Source organism: Anser anser (assembly GCF_964211835.1).
Source record: "Anser anser genome assembly, chromosome: 5".
In the NCBI taxonomy this organism is placed as follows: domain Eukaryota; kingdom Metazoa; phylum Chordata; class Aves; order Anseriformes; family Anatidae; genus Anser; species Anser anser.
In genome coordinates, this window is record NC_139725.1 from 29106966 (window position 1) to 29131119 (window position 24154).

Genomic DNA, 24154 nt, shown 5'->3' on the forward strand with positions numbered 1-24154 from the left:
GAGTAACGTTCAGTCTTAAGGCATGAAGATGTCTCATTCCTTCAGGGCTGGGGAGAACACTGTAAGGCACAAAGACTCTGGGAGTGGAGACTTTCTTCGGCAGAAAATCTGCCCAGGTTTGGTGATTTCTTCTCTTCCAGCCACCTTTGGAAGTGGTTCAGCAACATCTGGGGAGGATGGGAAAGTCAGGACTCTCTGTTTGGAGCAGTTACCTTTGTAATCCCAGCAATAGGGCTCTCATTCATGGTTTTAAAAAGGACTAGAATGAAAAGCATGCAAGAGCCAAAGGCCCCAGACTGAAACGATTCATGGAATTAAATGTTCCAGGCTTTGTTTGCTTGCTGGTTTGTGTTTGTTGTTTGAAATAAGAGCTACTGGGCTCAGTTCAGCTGCTGGGTTATCGGAGTGATTAATCTGTAACATCACAAAGTGAAGACTTCTTTTCCAAAAAACGAAGGGCTTTCACTACAATTGCTGATTTGGACATGCTCCTTGGGCAGTGAGCTGAACAAAAATATTCACATCAGGGTTTGTTTTTGACATCGTGCTTGAACAGTTTTGTCTTTTTTTCAAGGGCACCACCATTTCTGGCAGCTGCACAGAGATGAGTGTCTGGGATCTGCCCTTCTCTGCTGATGTTGTCCATGCAAAAAAGCGCCTCTCTCTGTCGTGTCCACCTGCTCCCATTGTCTTTTTTTTTCTCCAGCGCAGCTCTCTGTGGAGGGAGCGAGGGCTGTACCTGAAAGGAACAGATGTCCTAATGGAGCCACTAAAACCAGGCACCACAGGTACTCCTTTCACTGCTGTCTGATTCCGTGTGTGGTTACAAGAGGTGCACAGTGCTCTTTTTCTACTGATCCCTGTGAAGTGCTTGGATCTTTATACTGTAATTGCTGCTTCTCAGTGGAGGCTGGCTGCTGTGAAGGAGCACAGCACTGCTTGCTGGATGCGCGCATCCCCAGAGAATTGGGCTGATCAAAGGGGAACCACTGAACTACTGAATTTGGCTCCATAGCTGGTCACTGCGAAACAAATCTGCTTCACAGGACATAAGCCTAAATGTAGCTCAGATTTCTGAGTAACAGGGTATGTTCCAGTTTTTCCATGCTTTTAGCAGGAAAAAGCTGCAGTAGAGACCTGAGGATTATCTGTCAGATACGGTCTTCTTTGTGCAATGCACCTAAAGGCCTGCTGATGCAAAATTTGCCATTCCTTCGTCTACCTCAGCAACCCAGGAGATGTGTGGCGAGAGTGGCAAGGCCTGCTAAATGCAACATTGCTACTGGGACAAGCTTAGCACCTCAGTACACAGAACCTCAAGGCAAGACAGTAAAAAAGGGTTGCTGCTAGGGCACAGGTGAAAGGCAGGATGAAGTTGGGTTTGCTTCATGGAGAGTAAATTGGGTTTAGCATGTACTGGTAAAGCTGACAACAACTCCCCATGGATTGTTATGCTGCTGCTTTGCTGGTTCACAGCCTTCTCATTTAACAGAAATTTAACAGGGAAATGTAAAAAGCCTAAAGACTTGAATGACTCCTGCTGTCCCTTTAACCAGAAAAAAGCTAAATGAAGTAGGAAGCTGATCTTGGAGGGCAATCTGCTTAGATGAGTACAATCTAAAAGTGGAATAATCCCCAAGGTCTCTCATTTTGCTTGCTGTCATTTGGGCAGAAAGCAAATGCATCTGAATTTTTCAAAGCTGTAATGTGCAGGTGGGTCTGTGCTTCTGCCTGTGATAGCGAAGGTGGCTATTCTGCTGTTCTGTAAAAAGGGTGGGAGGTACAGATGCTCTCTTTCTAAGACTCTACATTGGTGCTGAACATTTCTGAAATGGTTTTGGGGACGGTGGGTAACTGAATCCTTTCTCACAGCAGCATGACTGGAGAGGTAGGAAATGGAGAGAGACCTTCTGACTGTCCCGAGAGATAAGCTTCTTTTGCATGGGTGTAAATGTGTGTGGTCAGACAGGTCCTCACTAATACCTGAGGAGGATTCATTGTAATTGGTTTTAATCCTTCCTGAGCAGGAGGAAAAAGGTTAATTGCCTGGAGAGAGGCACCTACTTGGTCCACGGACTGTTCAGAGCAAGGGGGAGGGAGAATTAAGCAGAATGAGAAGATGGGCTAATTTTTCACAGGTCTGTTCTCGGTCTGTTTATTATAGCCAGTGATAACAATTAGGTTGAGCAGTTTGTAGGAACAACCGAAGGATGTTTTCTTTCCCCTCTACCCCATCCCTATAGCAAATGCATCTGGGAGTCTCAACTGAGGTGTCTTTTCTAAAGCTCTACTAAAGTACGTATGGAAAATAAAGTATTTTTAACCAGGGCTTCCTTGTGAGATCCTTCCAATTCCCTTTTTGAGATGAAGGAAACATCGAAGAGTTGGAAGTAAATGTCCATCTCCTTTGGGGAGGTAGTAATGGATAGAATACTTCATTGGTGGTTCCTTTGTATGCTGTTATTGAGCAGCCTCTTGGGATCTGAGTGCCAGGAAAGCATGAGCTGGGCTATAATCACTTTCCAGTCTCAGGAGCACATGGGTTGCTTTTAAGAATGTGTTAGGCATCAAGTAGATATTACCAAGGAATAAGAATATGTTAGGCTAATTAGATACTAGTCAGCAAGCATAAGGTGGAAAACTACTCTATGAATTACTGCTGTGAGTCAGAGTTGTTGCTGTGTTCTCATCCAGTGTACTCGCGTAAGATGTTTTCCTCTCACAGAGGTAGGGGAACACTGCTAATTTTAAAGCAATAATTGATAGTTGGAAAACAGTAATGAAACTGCAGAATGAAATCAGTATCAGCAGGCTGATGCTGTTTTAGAAATTAATGATCTGAAATGTTCCAGAATGCCAAACTGTTGTCTGAAGTTACTCACAGAAGTCTGTCTTGGGCTTCAGGAAGATTTTATTTTGTTTATTTATTATTATTTTTTTTGTGGATTCTTTTTCCAGGAAGGAAATATTTTGCCGTTATCAGTTGGATTCTGGAGCCTTGCAGAATTACTTAACTGCTGAGTATTTATTTGGATATGAACTGATAAGGATTTCATCCTGCACCCTTCGAATCAGGTTTTGCTCCTTTTGGTTTGCTCATTAGCAAGCTAATCACCATTCCCGTTTTTATTGTAATTGGTGTGTTTGATGTTAGAGCACGCTGGTTCTATGAGACTTCATTTGTTGTTGCTGTTATGCGTCATCTTTCTGTAACAGTCTTGCTCCAGTGTTGCCAGCTTAAAGGACTGTCTTAAATTAATGTGGTGAGTCTCAGTCTTATAAAGTAATCATCTCTCAGCTTTATTAATCCCTTATTATGAGTTCCAGGGGCAGCTAAAGGCTTAGACTAGAGCAGAGCCCTGCTGTGCTATGCTGGGCACATAATTCTGTCGGTTTCTTTCAGTGCTTACTGTGTTTACAGTCTAAATATGTAAAACCAAAAATGAGAAGGAAAACAGATACCCTATCATTACAGAACTTGGCCAAGGTCACGAAGCAGCGGTGTTTGCACTCTGTTTGCAGAGTGTCCCGATTCCCCAGTGACCAATGTCCTGCTCAAACATATGGGAGCTGTGAAGCTGCCTACTGTGTTGCTGCTTGAGAACTTTGATAGTAAACTGGTGTATAAGAACACTTCTCTGGATATACAATACTGACTTTTTCAAGTCACGTGGAGAAGATGATGCATGATTAATTTCCAGTAGATTTAAATGTTTATATGAGAAGTCAAGAGGGGAACAGCTGTGACTCCACTGAGAGTTGTGATGCAAAGAACTTGAAGGAGAGACGACAGGGTGTCTTAGTTTTGCTTACAAATCTAAACAAGCTGGCTGATAAAATTTGTTTGCCTTGCTCAATGTTCCCAAACAATTCTCTGGTTTAATACAGGTACTCTGTTTTTGTAGAAGATGGGAAGGAAGGCTGTCAGTTTGGAGGTAAAGGGGAAGATCTGCTCCATTTGTGGGAGAAAAAAAACGTCATCAAGGCAATATTACTTCTTCCACGACCTCTGGTATCAAAGTTGGGGCTCCTGCTTTTTTTTTTTTTTTTAACAAGTAGTAAATAGAATTCCATAACAGACGAATGGAATGGCAATAGAATTCCTATAGTCATGCCCTCCTCTTTCCACTGAAACCAATCCACAGCAACAGCCATCCTTTCCCTTTAGCCAACTTTTCTCAATCGTGACTTCCATTTTTCAAGTCAACTTCTAAAGGCAATCTCCACCAGGAGGAGCTCTTTCTCCATCTTCTCTCCTCTCCCCTCCCAGTTCAGCTAGCTGTTCACTAAACCCTGAGTAGCTTTTGTATGTGCTGCTTACTCTCTGTGCAGCTTCCTAACCCCCCTGGACTTTGGGCAGATAAGCACCTTTCAGGGTATGAGCAAACCACTGATTCTAGCGAATCTTTTCGATGCTGTGGTTGTTGGGCATTTCACGGCAATCGCATTCTTGTTATGCACTATTTCTTGCTATGTTTTTTACACTTGCTACTTTGGAAAAATAGCTGAAGTGTTATTTTGAAGCTTCACCGTAACAGATGCTTATTAATACAGACAAAAAAACGGACATGCGGTTCTTAGTGCACAGGACTTCAGTAAATGTCCCAGATAGTATTAGTCCATTTTTTTTATTCAGTTAGGTTATGTTCTACAACGTAAGATTACGTACACAGACAGTGTATCTAAAATACAAACTTCCATGCTTTCTAGCATAAGCCAGAGTGAGCTGGAAAGCTCACCCTACGGACATTAGTGAAGTCATATAAGTCTCACGTTTGATGACTGATTCTCCCTTTTACATTCACATTACAGAAAAATAGCTCCTTCAAAGTCAGCAGGCACTTCTCACAGAGAAGTTTATTTGTTTATTAACCAATTAGCATGTGCGTAGCACCCTTCTTGCTGAAGGTTCTCAAGTTTTGTAGCTGCTTTATATGCAGACTGTAGGAATTTCTAGTTAAAACATGGAAGAAGTTCTACTGTAATAACTGATAAGCCAGTTTTTAAAGGCAGGAGTATAACGACCAGCCGGCCAGGACGCGATTCCCGCCCGCCCTCTCGCTTCCCGCCCGCCCCCCAAGAACTACAACTCCCGGCACGCCCCGCGCGCCGCCTGCCTTCACGGGTGCGGGCGATTGGCGGGAGCGGAGCCAATGGCGGGCGGGCGCCTTGCCCGGGGGCTGCGCCTCAGCGCGGCGGCGGCGGCGGGGGCGCTTTGAAAAAGTGGGGCCGGGTGAGGCGGGAGGGGGGGGCACGGCCGGGGCTGGGCTCTGGGCGCTGGGCGCTGTGGCGGGGCGGTGAGTGGTGGGGAAGGGCACAAAGATAGGGATAAATGCAAAATGCAAATAGCTGTGGGTTAAGGCAGGAAGGGTTGGTAGAGATAATCTTATCTGTTGCATGCGTTAGTTTTAAGGCTTTTCTGAGCTGCTCGGGGGCTCTTTAAGCGGGAATCTCAAAGCAATAAATAAAGCTTAGTAAGCCAAAGTGCTCGTAGCTTTCTTCCAGTACTGTTTCTTTTTTTGCCATGCGTAGAACAAAATAATGTTTCCATTGTAGTTTTGGTCTTCATATCATTAGCTTTGGCCTCTGGTTTCTGTCATGTTATTGGTTAAATCAAAGAGCTCTCTTTTTATCAGTGTGCTTTTCATAAGCTTACCTAGGTTATCAGGTGCTTTGAATAATTTGAATCTCGCACACTAACGTGTGTTTCCAGAGCTTTGGTCTGTCTGGTGTCTCCTTTTTGCATCCCTGCTCTTTCAGCGCCTGTGATGAGCGCTCGCTCTCTCCCCAGAACGGAGTGTTGTGCTTCAGCAGTTGGTGTCCCAGGTCTAAGTGCTCACTGCCGTTACCATACTACTCCTGTTAAGCCATTCAAAGATAACCTTATTTCTTCTCAATGCAAAATAGCACGAGGAGCTCCTGTTGCTACCCTGAGGCTCGTCGCTGAGTAATTTCCAGCTTGCTTCTCTCCCAGAAACCAATATCATATAGGCATTGCTGATTCTTCTGTTCGTATTGGCATGGCCTCATACACAGTCAAATATGAGGCGATGTAATTTAACACAGCTATTTTCTGAGCAGTAATATAATGTGGCATAGGCCTTCTATATTTATACACACCTTCCTTCCTATTCTTTAGCAAGGGGAGGGCATAATTGTCTGCATTGTCACGTTCCAAGCAGTTTCCAAAAACTTGGTTGTTTTACCCTGCAGACTGGGGAGGATGGCTGCAAAGAAACTGAGAAGAGCAAAGCTGCCTCAAGAGCTGTGTGAAAGGCTGAGTCGCTATCAGATCACTACCTGTCAGGTGAAAGGGTTGTTTTATGGTTTGGGATTTATTTATTTATTTTAAACCTAATTAACATGGAGCTTTACTTTCTACGGGTATTTCAGTCTCCATCTAGCTGCTGCCTTGTAAAAATGTAGCGTTAAAATGGTAAATGGCTAAGATGTTTAATCTTGTATGTACTATCTTTTAAAACAACAGGAGGTGCTTTATTTTAGCAGAGGTGTACAGCTACTACTTGAATGGAGTAAGACATCCATTTATGAGCTCTCCACGGAAAAACACATATGCTACATTATCTAGTGTATGTGAATATATTGTAAAATTATGCTATCAGTTTTGGGTTGATTCACTGATAAATTCTGAAGTTGTTACGAATGTTAGTCTAAAGAGAGCAAAGAGGCCTTATACATTTCAGTAGTGTTCATGATAAATACGGAGTCTAGCTCTAGGACTGCTATCTAGAAAATGCAGTGTAATCTGAATGTTTTTCAGGTAGTGAAGACTTCTGTGGGCAGAAAAGTGTTATGTTGCAACTTCGTTGCATAGTTCTTGAATTTTTAATCCCTGATGCTGTGTGCTTTAAAATATGAATACAGTTTCTTTTGGTACAGCCTGACTGGCATCAGGAAAAAGTAGGAGCGGTGTAGCAAAGTACTGCATAACACAGCACAAGTGGCAAGTCTGGCCTTTGAAATTTATTCTAGTAGTGTATAAATTGTATCAGTGTAGTTCCTAGCCTCAATTGGCGTTACAGTCTCTGAACTGTTTTGTCTTCTTTCAGGACTTTTTGTGTCTTTCGCTCTTGGAGCTAATGAAGGTGACAGGACAGAGCTACAGAAATGTGCAAAAACTTCTTTGTCAAGTCAGCCTCGCTTGTGCTCCCAAAATGCAGACAGTAAGTTTGTGTTGATTCTATTTTTAATTCTTTGCCTGGGGAAAAAGCTAAACGATGTCACATACCTTTGTATCTGGGAATGGGGTGATCTCGGTTTGTGATGTCTGTTTGACTGCACGAGGTAGTACTTTAATATTTAGATCTGTGGAGGACTTTAGTTTGATACAGATAACTGTTAATAATCATCAATAAATTGGAGATAGATGGAAGCGTTAAGTAGATTTCTAGCATTTGCCTTTGCCTGTCACTTACATATCGCTATTCAGTCAAATTTTTAGATTAAAATATATCTTTGCTGAGAAGCTTGGCAGACACTGAAATTTATCATATGGCAATTGCCAAGAACTGTTAAGACATGATAGATGACCAGATAAGTAAGTGCATACAATACAGCACTGCACTTCAAGAAACAGAGATGTTAGCTGTTTTTAATGAGTGTGAATTGAATCTTTGCAAATGCTGGATTTCAAATGGACTTCAGGTCGGAGTGACTGAGGTAACATCATGATTGATGTAGCAAGGTTTGACGAGATCTTTGCCTTAAAAGTAGGTAAAAGGAATTATAAATAAAGGGAAAATACTGTCCAAATATGACACTGGAAGCCCTGGTAACAGAACTTCAGAATAGGCCAAGAAATACAGAAAAACTTCTTTAATTTATGGGGTAAATCTGATGCCTGTGTTTCTCTCAAGGTTAGAGAAATCAGGTTTACTCAAGCAATTAGTCATGCTAGGTTACAGCAGTATGCCATGACAGGGCTTCAGGAGTCTCTTGTTGGGCCAGGAGCCTGAAACCTCTGGGAACTCTTAATTGCAACTGGAGCAACAACTTTTACATCTTGGATTGTTCCTTTTAAAATCAAATGTCTGATGTTCAGTGATTGAGGAATGTGTTAGTTTTAGCAGAGGTCTGCAAGGTGCAAGGAGGACTTGTTTCTTTCAGAAGCATCTTTTGGAGCTTCCAGATCAGCACTTCCATTTTCTTATTTCTTCTTTGAATTTGATTCGGTCTCCCAAATGAAAATAATTCTTATGAACTAAGTTCTAATCTTGGACCAGTTCTAGTTAGCAGAGGAATTAGGAATTCAACTCTTTTCAGTTCTGTACCTGTCTTCTTGACTTGTCTTCCTCTCAAAACTGGAAAGGAGAAGTCAAGACTTGTTCAAAGACTTGGGAATCTTTAGCAAACCTTTCCTTGAACCCAGGTAGTTTCAAACTGGTAATGAATTTGGCCAGGGAATTCTTGGTTTTAGGTTTCACTGTGAATATTCTGCATTTGGTCACTAATAACACAGTATTTCCTTATGTAAAAGCTGGAGTTTTATGGATTGAAAGCAAGCCTCATTGAATGGGAACGGAGAAAACTTTTGAAACGTCATTATAAAAACCTTATTTAATATTGTGGTGAGAGAGACACAGTGAACTTTGAAATTTATTCTATGAGCTATAAATGGGATATAAATGCAAGGAAGGGTGATGAGAAAAGAGGGGACTATAACTGAAGGTGGGAATTGTTTACTTATTGGCAAGTGTTAAGTCAGTCTAGGTTAATGAAAGCAAATGTGACAAGTTTTCTATTTCAACAATAAAAGCACTTTTCAATCTTGTGTGTTTTTTTTTTCTCCTGTTGTAGGCTTATGAAATGAAAGTAAGGAGGTCTGTCAATCCCTCTTCAGCCTTTTTATCCACCACACTGCATAGTTTGGATGAAGTCTTGCATGGTGGTGTGCCCTGTGGATCCCTCACAGAGGTAATTTTTTTTTCAGTGTATTTTACTGTAGGTAGTTTACTGTAGGTAGTTGCCACACCTACAAGTCTTACAGGCTTGACCGCCTTGTGTCAGGTTCATTAAACACAAAACGAACCAAAAATTTGGATTAGAAGTGTGGGCTTTTTAATTGATAAAGGCTATGCTTTGGTATATTTCTGCAGCCTGTTAAGTAAGAAAACAACAACAACAAAAAAAAGTAGATTTGGTGACCTATTTCACTATAAAAAATGAGTGAAAGTTTGCCCAGAAAAAAGAGGAGATTGTTGCATGGATTTTATGGAGAAAGGTGGAGTGTGGTTTAGTGGTCAGAGCACAAGGTGCTGGATTGGGAGTCGGTCTTGATTTTAATAAGTACTCACTCTGACTTTAGCAAGTCATGGGTTTTCAGGAAGGCATGCTGAGCAACTAGGGCAGAAGTATGAAGTGTATAGGCATGAAAATTACTTTACAGAGCTTTTATATAAAAGTGTAACTAATCTTTACAACAAATAAGTAATGCATTCTTTTCAGAAAAGACGCTCCAATTAAGGTTTGCATTATATGTACATACATTATAATACTACAAATAGCATATGTATAGCTATTAACAGTCACTCTCTGGCCTTTGAATGCAATACTACTTTTTTTTTTTTTCTTGGAGTTTTCCTTTCAGAATAAGGGAGCGCTGCATCTTCTTGTACTTTAAATCTCTTTTGCCTTGCAGAAAGTGATAGTAAGTTGTGCAGCTTCTGTTGTCTGGAAAGACAGGATTTGTATAGATGCTTATAGGAGTCACTGAGTATTATAAAACTAGAAAGGCACAATCTATGGCTTAGGAAGTCTCTGAGCCACAAATGGAGATTGATACTCCCTCCAATGCACATATTTCTCAATGTGTGTGTGCCCTCTTCTTAAGTTATTTCATAGCCATCTGGTTTAGGCCCTTCTTAGAGAAAGAATCGAGAGCTAGATGGACATTGTTTTTATGCAATGTGGCCATAATTGCCTTCTTACAGTAAAGTTCTGAACTAATCTGTGCACTTGAAATGAGTGGAAAATTCATATTATATGTGTCTCATGCTCTGAATTCAGACAGATTGAAAACATTTAATCCTCAGACACTTTTTAATCCTTACCAAATGTTTTTCTTTATCAAATTTCAACTTGCAAATTGCCACAGTAGAGGAGTAGAAGTGAGAAGTTAGCAAAATGAGGAAAATATATTTTTTTTTTCCAGGGCCTGTAGTCAAAATAGCTTGTAGTCAATAGGTTTTAATCTCAGATAGAAATTGCTTATGAATCTAATAGAGACTTCAAGCATATTGGAATTTAAGCAGCACTGGGCTTAAACTGTAACAGTTCCTGCTCTAGTGGGAAATCTAAGCTTTTATGTAACAAGGGGATATTACTTTTTAAACGTTCTGAGTATTTATTTTTTATATGCTGTACAGGACTATATGTCATTCAAGTCTTCATAAAAACATTTAAAATTGTGTCCATGAATTTACATTGTGTCAGAATTCATATTTTCTTCATATTTAGGCTTAGCTTCGTTGCCAACTTACTGTGAGAAACCTACTGTGTTAGGATAGCCTTTGCACTTTAAATCTTTTGTTCTGAGAAAAACTTTCGTATGTTAGATTTTTTGTATTCTAACATGTTTTTGTTAAAAACGCAGAGACATTCCTAATCAAGTTATCTTGAATATATGATCTCACTAAGTGATCAAAATATCGAAGTCTTTACAAGGTATCTTGTGAATCAGACCAGAACTGTAAGCACAAAGTCTTTCCATGAGTAGCTTGGTCATGGTTGCAGTGTCACACCGGTTTAAACAGGAATGTGCATCAGTATTGTCAATCAGAAATATTTTAGAGACCTACGTGGACATCAGAAAGTAGAAGATGAACTTAGGAACAATGTCTTAATAAATAAATAAATTGCATTTTATTTTATTTTCTGGTGCCAAATCTGTAAAGTGATTAGGGAATGTATTACAAGCAAACATAAAGGCAAGGAACAAATGACTCTGCAGAACATTTTCTCACTTAATGTTGCTCCAGAGTCAGGCTTTATTAAAGGCATTTTTGCAAAAGTCATGAGATCTGAAGTAGTCTCAAAGTTGGCAGCAAGCGTTCTTTGATCGTTAGATGAAGTTTTAGTAGAATGCCATCAAGTGTCTGCTGCTGTTTCGATGCTGTACAGTAGCTTGTGAATGCTTTTCAGGTTATATTCTGTTTAGATTCAAGTGATTTTGGAGCTTAGTTGTTCTAATTTTCTCTTTTGTAACTTACTGGAGTGTAGCTGACCAGCAGATTGCTCTTTGGTAGTTTTGTTAATAGGCAGATGTTCCAAGTCTGAGAGAAGTTCTCTTGAAAAGTGTGTTGTGTGTAACACTTCCTGACTGGTGGGGCTAAATTGTCGTCTTCCTGTTACTTTACCCAGCAGTGAGGGTGGTTGGAAACTTGGAATTTGAATGCATGAGCCACAGGGTCGAGTTCTGCTGGTATCTTCTACAGCCAAAGCCGCTTGCTTTTTGAGTGCCAGAGGGATTTGATTTGCCTTTCACTGTCTCGGACTGTTTTTCCCCAAACCTCTATTAGGCTTTAAGTTGGAAATTAAATCGTAACTGAAACTTTGTGGTCAGATGTCAGAACTTTTGGCCAACTCCTCTGAGGAAAAATTAAAGTAATGATTTTGTGAATATTGAAGAGTTTAATCCCTGGGTAGCTGATGAAGAATTAGCTCCTTGTGACTTGATCCAAACCCGACAGAAGAGCCAGAGAAAATAATATATAGCTTATTGAAAAATAAAAGTATATTTTACTAGACAGAGGTAAATTAAAAACTGTTGTAGTCTTCACATTTCTGTCTGGTGGACTTTTGATTTTCAAAGCAAATTCAGTGTAAAGCAAACTGAGCAAGCTTTTTGCAGACGTTCATTTCAAATTGCATTACAGGCACTTAAGGTTTGTTTTTTTTTTTTGAACTAAGATTGTATTGATCAAAACATTTACTGAAACAATGGTAACCATAATAAAATGTGATAGTTTGCTAAAATTGTTTGTTGTGGATTATTTTAAATTCCATGTAAATGCCCTTTAAAGGAATGCTGATAAAAAATAAATTGTTGTTTTGGGGAAGGGAAATTCTCTCTTCCTCCACTGAATTGCTTTCTTACACTAGCTAAGACAGCAACATTCCCTGTCTTTCTCTGATATGATGCATAAATTCTCAGACACAGCATCTCTGCTGAATTTACTCCTGCATCAGCCATTGAAATCAATGTTGAATAAATTCCAAGGCACCTCCCAGGCAGGGCTCAAACTACAAACGTTTTTATGAGCTCTCCTCACAGTTGTCCAAATATTTTAATTTAGCAACTGGATTGATGCCCTTCTCTCATTCATTTCTAATTTTAATTAGAAGCAGCTGGTGAGACTCCTTGGCTATTACAGTCTAAGAAACGTGTATTGTTTCTTCAAATTTTATATATGCTTTGGGTTTATGTTAAAATGTGACAGCTATTGTTGGTACAGCATTTTGTAACTTAAGTATGATGGATGGAGGATGGATAATTGCATAAATATGACTAATTCCTGATCTGTAATCACTAAATGTAGTGTGTGCTTCTAATCATTTAAGTCATCTAATATTTTCCTTGTGTGGAAGCTTGAAGTGGATTGTCTGATAAGACTTGGTTTTCAGGCCTTGTTTAAAGACAAAAGTGATTACAGAGGTTTTAACTAAAGAACATGACAGTAGCTAATGCAGTCCCTCAGTATTTCCCTGTAAATTTCCTGTTCCATGTCATGCTGCTGCTGTCTGAAGTGCAACCATAGCAATGTTATTGTATATTGAGGTGCAACAGTGTTTGCAGTTAAAAACCATTGTGCACTTTGGCTCAAAAATCAATTTGATTTTACCTGTGTCAGTTATAAGAATGTTTCTTTTTTTAAACTAAAACACAACCTCCAAAAAAAAAAACCCCAAACAGAACAAAAAAATGTTATGGCAGTGCTATGTATTTTGAAGGGGGTATGCTTGATTTTGTAGTTTAATTTCCCTGGACAGGTCTATGTTTATGTTGCATTATTATTTAGTCCCTACTGGGGTTGGAATGAGAACAGTCTCCGTTTTTAGTGCCTAAATTCACTTCAACTTTCTATTAGCTGTCTTTTTCAGCTATCTTATTATTAAAAACATCATCATCTCCCTTCCCAGAAGCAGTGGCAGTTTGATACTCTATTTAAAACCTCTGTAGTACTAATGAACACATGATAATCTGAACACAGGGCCTTTGCCATCTCTAAAATCTGCTGTGGATAAAGAACAGCCTAGTGCCATCTCTAGCACAAAAAAAGTCTTGCTCTCAGAAACTGGGGATCTCATCAAGCAATGTGTTCTTTTGATCCTTGTGGTTTTGGTCTTGGATCAAAATCATACTGGAAGCATTTCACACAAATTGAGTATGTTCTTTTTGAATACTGCTTAACTGCAGTAAGCTTTTAGTAAGCACAGGTGAAAGCTTAAAATTGGTGTGCTGATCTGAATCAGTAAATGGTGTTCATGTTAAAATATGGTGATAGGGAATTAACACCACTGATGAAACACATGCTGCTTAGAAAGTAAATTTCACATAGTATGCCAAGCTAAAACTTACTTCCTATTACATTGTAGCATGAGGGTAGTCTCTGGGGAGGATGAAGTCTGTCTGCTGTATACATGTGGTTCATATTGCACATTCAGACTTCACAGGATTTAAACTATCATCCTTGTGATTTCCAGGTGAGACCTGATTGTAACCAAGGTAATGATAATTCCTGAGCAATGACTTACGTCTGTGAACTCAATAGCTTTTGACTTCATTTGCAGCTTTAAAGGTCGTTTGATGTCATGTGAATGTCAACAGGGAATCTTTTAATTCTGCTCTATTTTAGAAGGTAGCATGGAGGAGGAGATGGATGGTAACTGGCTGTGGCTCTGTTGGGGAGTAAGAGGAGGGGAAGAAAAGGGGACATCAAATATGAGATGTAGCAAAGTAGAAAGAGGAAGATAGAAAAGAAAGTATAAGCATAATGCTGCATCTGAAGAACAACTATTTATTCTTCAGTGGTGATGAGTTAGACTGCAAGGCACAGATCCAAAAGTAACTGCAGGTTGCTCTTCGTGGGCTTCATATTCTATCTCTTTGTGGCTGTCTGCTTTGGTAACTAGAGGAGCAGAAGTTGAGGCATTCTGGCTGATGGGCCTCAGTTAAAAGTAGAATTAGTGTGAAACGAGTGTGACATCTCTTGCTCATGTTACTAATCTTTTTTTGTTATAGATAACAAGCCCACCAGGTTGTGGCAAAACTCAGTTTTGTATTCTGATGAGTGTGCTGGCTACGCTACCTGTAAGCATGGGAGGGCTGGATGGGGCTGTGGTATACATTGACACAGAGTCTGCATTCAGCGCGGAAAGGTAAGATGCAAAATTCTGACATTCACACTTTCAACTTCTGTGCTGCATTTTATCTTGGAGCCTTCAATTATTTTCTGAGCAATAATCAAGCAATTATAACATAAATACCTATGGCAGCTATTAAGTATTCATCTGTTATATGCAGTTATTTCCAGATGATGAAATTCACCGAATCGAATGGTTTGCTCACCTTCCTAGCTTGCATGATGTTGTGTGTTCCAGTTGTGATATTATAGCAAGATGGGTAACGCTATCTAATTTAAAAATGGTCATAACAGTCCTATATTGAAATTTTTCTTTGCAGTTTAGTTTGTGAAGTAAGGAAGAAGGTTTTGAGGATGTAAAGGTGCAGCATTTTGTGTGCAAGGAACATGGAGGTTTTTCAGTGAACAGTAGGACTAACATAGGCTGTTTTCCTTCAGATTTCTGTCCTACTTCTGCTGCGTGGGGCCTCCTGCCCTTCCTCTGTACTTCTCATTTCCTTCTGCAGTAAGTTCACTTCTCCCCTACGTGCACAGCAAGCCATGCAGTACAATATTCCCTTCCCTCTCTAATGTCTATGTTTTTTCTAACATCTCCTGCTTTACTCACACAACAGAAATTGCTCAGCTCTGTAGTGATCATATTTTCCAATTGCAGAATGGACAGGAGACACATCCTGCATCTGGTTGAGAGTTAAGGATGTATGTGCATGTAGGTTACCACTGTTGCCTTGTTAACTGCTTAACTGTTGAAATCATTCTGTAGTGTTTCATTAGAGGTAGCACTAATTTGCTTAGCTACCAACTGTCCTGAACCACAAAGGAATTTCATGTTTTTGAGATGTCTATTCCTCTGTTACCGTTCTACAGAATTAGTGAGTTCTCAAGTTATTAGGGGGGTCTGGAGGAGGATGACAAGAAGTATAATAGTCTCACCCTTGTTTGCGTAGAAAAACGGGCAGAAAAGATATCTAGAGATTTAAAGTGACATAGTAGTTATGCTTGTGGCTTGAATCTGGAGTATCTAAACACATGTATTTACGTTGTTTAATCATATAAATGTCATGGATGTTTAAATGCTTTGTTTAATCCATCGTGGATGAGAAGGCAGGGCTTCTAACCCTACTTTTGTCAAGTTAATTTCACAAAAGTTTGAATTAGTTTGAACTGGAAGTGTAATAGAAAAAGAGAAGGAAAAAAGCTTCAAGCAATGGCTTTGCAAAAAGCAAATGATGTCCCCTTCTTGGATACAGCTTATTTTTGATTCTAGGTAATTGGAATGTAGATAGCAGAAAAGGGTGGGACCTAATGGGTGAGTTAAGACTTGCTGCTTAGAAATGAATGCTGAAGAAAAGGAGAAGAGGTGAACGTGGAAATGAAGCTGTTGAAAATAGAGCAAGATGAAAGGAAACATAGTAAAAAGTACATTATCACAAAGGATGAAAATATTTATTAAATTACATTGCTCAGCCCCAAATGATGGCTCAGTGTAACTTCAGTAGGCAAGCTGTATTTTATACTTCAAATGTGTTGTAATTTTGTGTTGATGGTGCCTTAAGGTTATATTTAATGGAGGAGCATGCCCTGGTCTTCACAGGTTGCTCAGTGCCGTTTGGGTGGGCTTTGTAGTCTGTTCTGGGGAGTGATGTCCTGACCCCAGCGTGACAAGTGCTTATGTGTATCACTAACTTGTTTCCAGGGGTTGCAAGTGGGCTCCTGGCAGTTTGTTGGGCAGAGGTGTGTACAGGTTCATGGGACTTTGCTTATGCTGCTGTTTGCTGCTTATATACGGAGAAACTTTTTGACCATGAGGTCAGTCAGTTATTGGAGAAGGTTGTCCTAAACACTTCAGGTAAGAGGGCAAATATTCACTTCCCAGAAACTTATTTTAAAGGACTCAATGGAGACATTTATCTGACAATGTTTTTGTGTAAAACTCAAAAGTCTTCATCAGAAAGACCAGGAAGAATGTTGATATGTCTGGTGCTTTTTAGGGCTGAGAGTCGCTAAGTTGTAGCTGTTGTACTGGTTGTAATGCCTTGCTGTTTCTAGAAAGATACTGTATAAAATTGACTAGTTTTATGTCATGCTAAAAGGCACTTTTTTTTTTCCTGGTCATTCTGCCTGGAAGGTCTTAGTTCAGGGCAGGGAGCTTTCTGCTTCCACAAACTTACGTAGGCTATTACTTATTCTCTGTCATGACAGCTTAGCTCAATCTAATAGCAATGCTGAAAAAAGTGACCAGAATTGAGGCTGGTCTTCTAAGATATGCTGCTGTTTTCTGTAATTTATATATATAGTTTTTCTGCTGTGGAATAAAAAGCTGTAACAGTGCAGACGGTGTCCACCATTCATTTTCAGAATGTGGATGCTGGGACAAGTAGGTGGAATGGCCATACTAATTCTTGAAATTAAAATTGTTGTTGTCAGTTTTGTTAGGAATTCAGTTAAACTCTAGCTAGCCAATTAACTGAAAACATACCAAACTTGTTTAGAAATTCTGAAAATAATGCATTCTGTTTATGGTCTAGCTATATTTATTGCTTGTGGAAAAACATGAGATGCAAATTTCTGTGAACTAATGCTGAGAACAGTGAGGGATTTCCACCCTATGGGCCTCTGCTTTGATTGCAGAGAACATGTTCTGTGCAGTTTTTGGGTTTATGACAAATGGGATTTAGATCTTAACTCAGAACCTGCATGTACTGTATAAATAATACTGTGATATTAGTAAGATTGTGGTGTGTCATTTGAAGTCAATTTGTGTAATGGTCTTCTTTGTCATATGTATGCCTATTAATTAACTGTGCAAATGTAAAGACAAGATCCTGTCCGTGGAAGTTGCTCAGGACAAGCTTTGATGTAGTAAGTAATGTATTGAATGGATGAGATTGAGGCTATTGCGTCGGAACTGCTTATTCAGAATAGCTAGATGAAAATACAACAGTATGCTTGAATGTTAAAGCTAAAGAAAAATGATTTAAGAGTTTTCTTAAAACGGCTTTTAACGTTCTGGGTTTTAATGAAAGGGGCTCAAATAAACAGCATCAAGCTAACCGGTAAGTTGTGTGTCCAGGTATTATCCACCAGATGTCGTTCTTCTCAAGCACATGAGCCGGGGGATATGGATGCTTAAAATAGAGACAATTAAGTACTTTCCATGTCTGTTCTCAAAAATAAAATCTCCACGGGGGTGGGAGAGGGAAATGTACAGTGCTCAGATTGTAACTATGAGTTTCTAAAATTAAATTATTGGACTCATTTTTAAGGACCTAGATAAAACTGCCTTGTGTTCACAGGCACAGAACTTCTTTCCACTGACTTCAGGAGAATTATGAGGCATTCAGCATTTCTAAAATGTATGCCTTTGTCCTTGATTTTATGTATATGGGTCAATTTAAAGTGTTTACCTTTCATCAGTAAACTGTTTAATTTTACATTGATGTGAGTTTTTTCTTTTTAAAGCATAGTTTCTGAAAATAAAAGTATTTGATAACAAATGATAAATGTTCGACTTCTGACTTCTTTTGTGTTATCACCAGTTGTCTGATACACTTCCTTAGTCAACCATGGTAGTAAACAGTTGTATGCTTAATAATTGTAATTCAGCGTTTTGAAGGGTCATGAATTTACTAAAAAGGTAATGGAAAATATTTAGTCATGAAATCACACATTAAATCTGTCAGTGAAGCTGCCATTTAAACTGTTTAGTTGCATCATTTTATCATATGTTAGTTGTACCTGGGCTATCTGAATGGATGGATGTTGTGGCCACAAGGCCAGGCTGGATGGGCTTTGGGCAACCTGGTCTAGTGGGAGGTGTTCCTGCCCATGGCAGGGGGGCTGGAACTGGGTGATCCTCAAGGTATCTTCCAACTCGAATCATTCTGTGATTCTGTTGTAGCTGCCTGGCAGCTGGAACAGGCAGCCTCAGTTGCTTTGTGACACAATGCCGATATTTTTTGCTATGTTCTGAAAGTACATTTTCTTAAGATTTTATAAGCTCTTGTATCAAAGTGGTAACCAGCACAATGAGAATGGCTTCAGCGTAGAAGTCTCTAATCCAGATGACCTTGTTCTTGTTTTTAAAGATAGATTCTGTGAAAAGATTTTTACTTTGGCAGGTATACCTGCCATATATGTACTGCTTGCGTAAGTGTTTGCTGGTGAATTGGGGTTCTCTGCAGTCTGACTTCCATGCTGGCTGGATCTTGTAATGGGTCTTCTGTTTGTTATCATCTTGTTGAATTTCTGTGTTGATACAGGAACTGATTTCTGATTTCAGTGCAAGGTAAAGGTGGAGGGGGAGATGGTTTGGTTTGGAGAGTACATTTGTTTAAATGAAACTAATACTTATATATAAATAATTAAAGTGATAGAATACTTAGCAGTTGACATGAACATCTTATGCAAAATTGAAAGAACTTTAAGTACTGTAACTGAAGAACATTCAGTACTGTAAACTTTCCAGTTTTCTTTTGCTGGAGATGTGCTGTCTTTTTGTGTATGGGCATATTATGTCTTTCCCAAGCCTACCATTGGCACTGGCTAGCATCACTGGGAATACAATCTAAATGTTCTGACTTCCAGTATTTCAGTCTGACTACTAAAGTGTGCTTCTCCTTTGAAAAAGACTTCTATTATTATATGGTATCTACTTATCATTCAGAGGTTTGCTTTGTTTGTTCTGTGAATATTTGATGTGTTATTACCCCACATTATTCCTTTTTCATTGTAATGTCTTTTGTTTTTTTTTTGATAGGTTGGTTGAGATAGCAGGAAACAGATTTCCTGCTTATTTTGACTCCGATGAAAAGCTGTTTTGCATGACCCGTAGCATTCATCTGTATCGAGAGCTGACCTGTGACAGTGTACTGAAGAGGTATTCTTTCCCAGAACTTAAAAGGAGAAAAAACAAAAACATAATTCAGCTAGATTGTCTATAATATTTTATATCAAAGTTTTATGAAGAGTAATTCATTTCTTTGAAGATTTTTATGTTGGTAACAGCATGGTTCCCAACGAAGTAGAATTTCTACAGTAAGACTGGCATTGCTTTTTTTCACTTAATAGTTCTTGACTAATCTACTTGATGTGTTATGGTTTGGGGTAGACAATTTCTCTATAATCTGATCACTATAAGCCTTCAAAGGGGAGTATTTGTGTGACAGGTCTTGTCTTGGTTTGCGGAGAGACCATAGTGTAAGAGTTATATATGTCATGAAACAGAAAGGAGATATTGCTCCTCCAGAGTGCTCTTTGCTTCCAGGAAGACTGGGACCCCTCCAGCAGTGGGAGGGAAGAATTGTTTCAGAGTCATCAGCCTGAAGCTGTTATTGACAATATTGATATGTTGTACTTTATGTTAATTTGTGAACACACAAAATCTACATCTAAAATATACATCTTCTTGTATATTTTAAATTAGTGGAAGAATTCTTCTAAAACTTTTTATCTACTGCAGCTTTGTCAGAGAAGAGCAGCTATTAGCGTATTATTGATATGATAGGTTTGGCATACCATCTTTGGAGCTGTATGGAAGGAGCTCTGACTTCCTGCGTATATAGACACTAAGGATTTTGATGTTGACAGTAGGATGCTGCTACTGTAAGCAAAGGCACAGTCTCAATGTCTGCTTAATTTGCTGTCTGTGCCATTCAGGGTTTGCGCAGTGCAATGTTGCTAACTAGTCTTCCAAACCTTTCTTCTGGAGGGGTCTGCCTTGGGTTGTGTGGCCTGTTGGAGCCTGAGATTACTTTCCAGTTCTCTTTAATGCATTCAGGTATTAGTGGGGGTGGGCTATAAGGGAGAAAGAGGGGCTGACTTTCAGCTTATTGAGGTAAACCTTTTATTTAAACAATTTCAGGATTATAAAACAGTTGTATAAATAGTTATAAGTGACTTCTTGGTTTTTGCTTTTTTTAGGATTAAGTCTTTGGAAGAAGAAATTATTTCAAAGAAGGTTAAACTCATAATAATTGACTCTGTTGCTTCAGTTGTCAGAAAGGAGTTTGACACACAACTCCAAGGCAATCTGGCAGAGAGAAGTAACTTTTTGGCTAGAGGAGCATCGCTATTGAAGTATTTGGCAGAGGAGTTCTCAATACCAGTAAGTTCTTCTTCCTTTCTTAAATTTCTGCTTTACAGAATCAAGTAAGAAAATCCAAGAAGAATGAAAATGACTAGAAGATGAAAAAACAGGTAAAAAAAAAAAAAAACTGATCAGAAATATTCAAGCAGGTGTCATCTGGAAAACAGTTGGAGAATAGGAAAAAGTAACTGTTCCACTTGGTGTTTTTTATGGTGTTTTTTCTTCATATTTATTCTGGACTTCAAATGAGGATTTACAGGATTGTCTTTCCAGCTGTTTTTCAGTGCTTTGTTGTTCAGGTTTCTTAAATATCATGTTTTATTTTGCCCATAAAATACAACAGAAGAAGTGCAGGGACCGAGTGAAACTGATTAAAAAGTGCATTAGAAGATGTAAGCTCCATGAATGTGGGTGAATGGGGGGTTTCCTTCATGTTGTGATCAATGATGGGGTGTCAGAAGATATCATTGAGACTCAGCTGTAGGAAATATTTCATAGTATGAGTACAGTACTAATCACTCAAGCGAAAGAAACTGTGGCAAGAACTCCAGTCAAACTGGTCAGATCTTGCTTCTGAGGTCATGGTGGCTATCATACCTGAAACGTACACGCTGGAGATGTTGAACTAACTGACTTAGCTGAACAGGAATAGATTTCCTTCTGCCAGGTAATTTATAAAGATCCTTTATGGGGAAAATTAAACCCTGCATGTATGCCTTTAAAGTTCTGGTACAAAAGATAGTGTCCTAGTTAGTGCACCCAGTAACATTTGTAGTGCCTAAAAAAGTCAGGAAAGAATTGTGTGAGTAAGAATGTACACTTCTGTATTTTAGGAAAATATGATGTGATCCTTTGAAAAAGGAGATGGGTTTTATGGGAAGATACTGTTCTCTCGATTTTCTTCTACTTTAGACACCCCTGCCCTCTTCACCTTCTGTCTTCATTAAAGTGGTGAAGTTGAGCTGGATTGGAGCCTCTGACAGCTCAGGCTGCTCTTCTGCTTACAGACAGAGACTGCTATTTACAGAGGTTTTAGAGTTGGACAGTATTAAGTAGTATGCAATTATGATTCTATTTCATCCTACATAAGAAGAAAACAAAGGTTGAATGTTTAAAGGTTTCCATTATGTTAAAGCTAATGTGTTTGCTTAAGGCATTTGTGATGGCTGGTGTGCTGCTTGTTTTCTTGTTTCTCATTATGTTTTTCTCATTACCTCTTTGGTAAGGAGTTTTTGAAATTTTGGCCAAGAATATGTGCTCCTGGCCACAACTGTCTTTTTGAATTTGTCCATGAGGTGACTTACCTTTAAATAAAATTTTTAAAGATCTGCGCAATATTCTAGAAAGGCCTTGGCTAGAGATTGGGGTTCCCACGAGCACAGATCCCTAGGTAATTTTGTGTATGTGTAAGGAGCAAAATCCAGCAGCTGTGTGTTATGCATCTGCAAGTGTTGATACATACATAGAGATAAGTCTGCTATTGCATACCTTGCGTTAACCTCTGGTATTTGAGGTTAGAGAGTATCTGAAGTTCTTATTGTAAATAACTGTGTTGGAAGTTTTTTCAGATGTTCTTCCTTTTGTATCTGTAATCTTCTACATACTTGGGATTAAAACATTAGTAAGGTTGCAAAGTGATTTAGATCATTAATAAACTGGACACTGAAAATATATGTTTCATGGCAGGGCTAGTGCAACTAAATATGGAATTGGACAACAAATAGGGGGCCTTATTTGGAGACTTTGAAAAAGATGTGGGGTTAATGACTGATAGGGCTTGAACTGGAAGTAAACCTTTTTAGCTGGTGAAAAACTGAGCAGGTGAACCAGGGAATTGGAATTAGGCTCTGGAGGCTACGCTTGAAAATGAATGGGAGTAGGGGACAGGAATTTCAATGACTAAGACTAAGATGCTTATTTTGTTTAGCTTAGCTAAGGAAATGTTAAGGATTTTTTTCATTCATCAATATGTGCCTACTTGAAGAAGAAGCATTTGACAGAAAAGCATCCTTCTTTTCAGCTGACAAAGGTATAGTACAGTTCTGCGGTTGGAGCCTGAATTAAGCAAGTTCAGACTTCAAATAAGGGGTGTGTTCTTAATGGAGTAATTTATAATTGGAATAAGTTACTAAACTTAAGTAGATTCTTGTCACTAAGTATTTTTAAAGGGGCTTCCCCCCATTCCCTAAAAAGGAAATGTATTCAAATAGGATTAAATTTGGGAAAACCTCTACTACTATGTTATGCTGGAGTTCAAGTAAGTTTAATGTTGTTCTTTCTCCTGGCATTGTAAACTACCTAGCTATGAATAATTGTGTGTTCATGTTGTCTGGATATTGAGTTGGGCTTGCAAAAGTGACTAACGTTCATAGCTTCTACAGAATTCAAAAGGAGCTATGTTTCAAACCCAAGGAGCTCTATATGGTATGAAGTATTCAGGGAGGGGGGGGGAAACAGATCTCAGCTGCCTCCAAACTGATGGTCATCACTCAGTAATCTCTCTGCACCTTTGCTTTTGCTTTGTGAAATGGGAATAACAGCTGTTTGGTTGTGAGGTGCTAAAGTTAAGCTCGTTACCTTTCAGAAAGCACACATACTGTGTTCTTGAGCAATATATAGATGTCCATTGGAAAGTAGGACTTCCCATCTCCGCTGTAAAAAAAAAAAATAAAATTGTGTGTAGTAATTGAAACTCTAATCCACCTTTTGAGATGATAAAAAATGTTAAACGTATTCACTGAATGTCACCATTTTAGCTGCTGAATGAAACAAAATGAAACTTGTGATCATAAATTTTTGCTTGACTTAATGGTTTTTGAATCTTTTTAATGTATCAGCAACACAGGTTGTTTCTTGAGAAATGAGATATATGATGCCTGATTTCCCCTTTTGATCCATACTTCATCCTAACTTGGCAGTAAACCTGGTTCCATCCCAGGTTCTTTAAGTGATGCCAGGGCAAGAGGCAACACAAGGTTTTGATCACTTCCAGACGATTGCTGACAGGACACCTGGCAGCTGTACTGCTGACTGAATGGCTACGGAAGCTTTTTCCACCATGGGAATTATGTGGCAGTGTCCCTTTTCACCCTTCCTTGCATACAGCTGTGATGAAGAAGTACTTTTCTTTTGGGTTTGGTTGAAATGAGCCAGTCAGCCCCAAAATGATTCTTAGAAACTGAGAAAGACAGTTTGACTGTAAGTCAAACAAAAAGCCCCGTAGTTTTGAAATTCAGTGAAGATGTAAACCTGCATGAAACATCTGTTTGTTTTAGAACAAGCTGTACTTGTGAGTGTTTAGAATCTGAATGTTCTCTGTTATAAAGTCTATTGATACTGTCTACCAGATTACATATTTAAGCAGCACTCCTCAGTCCTGTATGTTTCTTGTCTATTTTCCAGAGACCCTTAGTATTCTTAAAAGGAATAGAAAGCAAAATACATTTTGGATAGTCTTTCTCCTCTTCTTTCATATTCATAGGAAGCTATTTATTATTAGTAAGTGCTATTCAGTAAAAGTAGTTCAGTGTTCATTCTGGTTGAAAGAGAAGTGTTGCTGAATCCATTTCAGTAAAGAGCTAAAAACTGAATACCAATATGACTAGAATTGTTGTGGAGATTTAACTGTTCAGTGTATAAAAATTGGTATTTATAGAATCTGGTCTTCTAGTTGTTAGTAGTTGAT

At 39.0% G+C, this 24154-nt stretch overlaps 1 protein-coding gene across 6 annotated transcripts in view; it reads left to right on the top strand.

Annotated features, from left to right (window-relative positions):
- The first annotated feature begins 730 nt into the window (after positions 1-730).
- RAD51B (RAD51 paralog B) overlaps positions 731-24154 on the top strand; it is a 382679-nt gene continuing 359255 nt past the window's right edge. For 2 of the 6 annotated variants that reach the window (XR_014584707.1, XR_014584708.1), the window contains exons 1-7: positions 736-788; positions 6214-6307; positions 7071-7184; positions 8818-8934; positions 14261-14397; positions 19141-19260; positions 20304-20487. Coding sequence is in view for 4 of the 6 variants with exons in the window: in XM_083836785.1 (XP_083692911.1) it covers positions 6224-6307; positions 7071-7184; positions 8818-8934; positions 14261-14397; positions 19141-19260; positions 20304-20487 (756 nt within the window). In the remaining 2 variants the exon portion in view is untranslated. The other 4 variants (XM_083836785.1, XM_083836786.1, XM_083836783.1 and 1 more) reach the window with 4 other exon arrangements.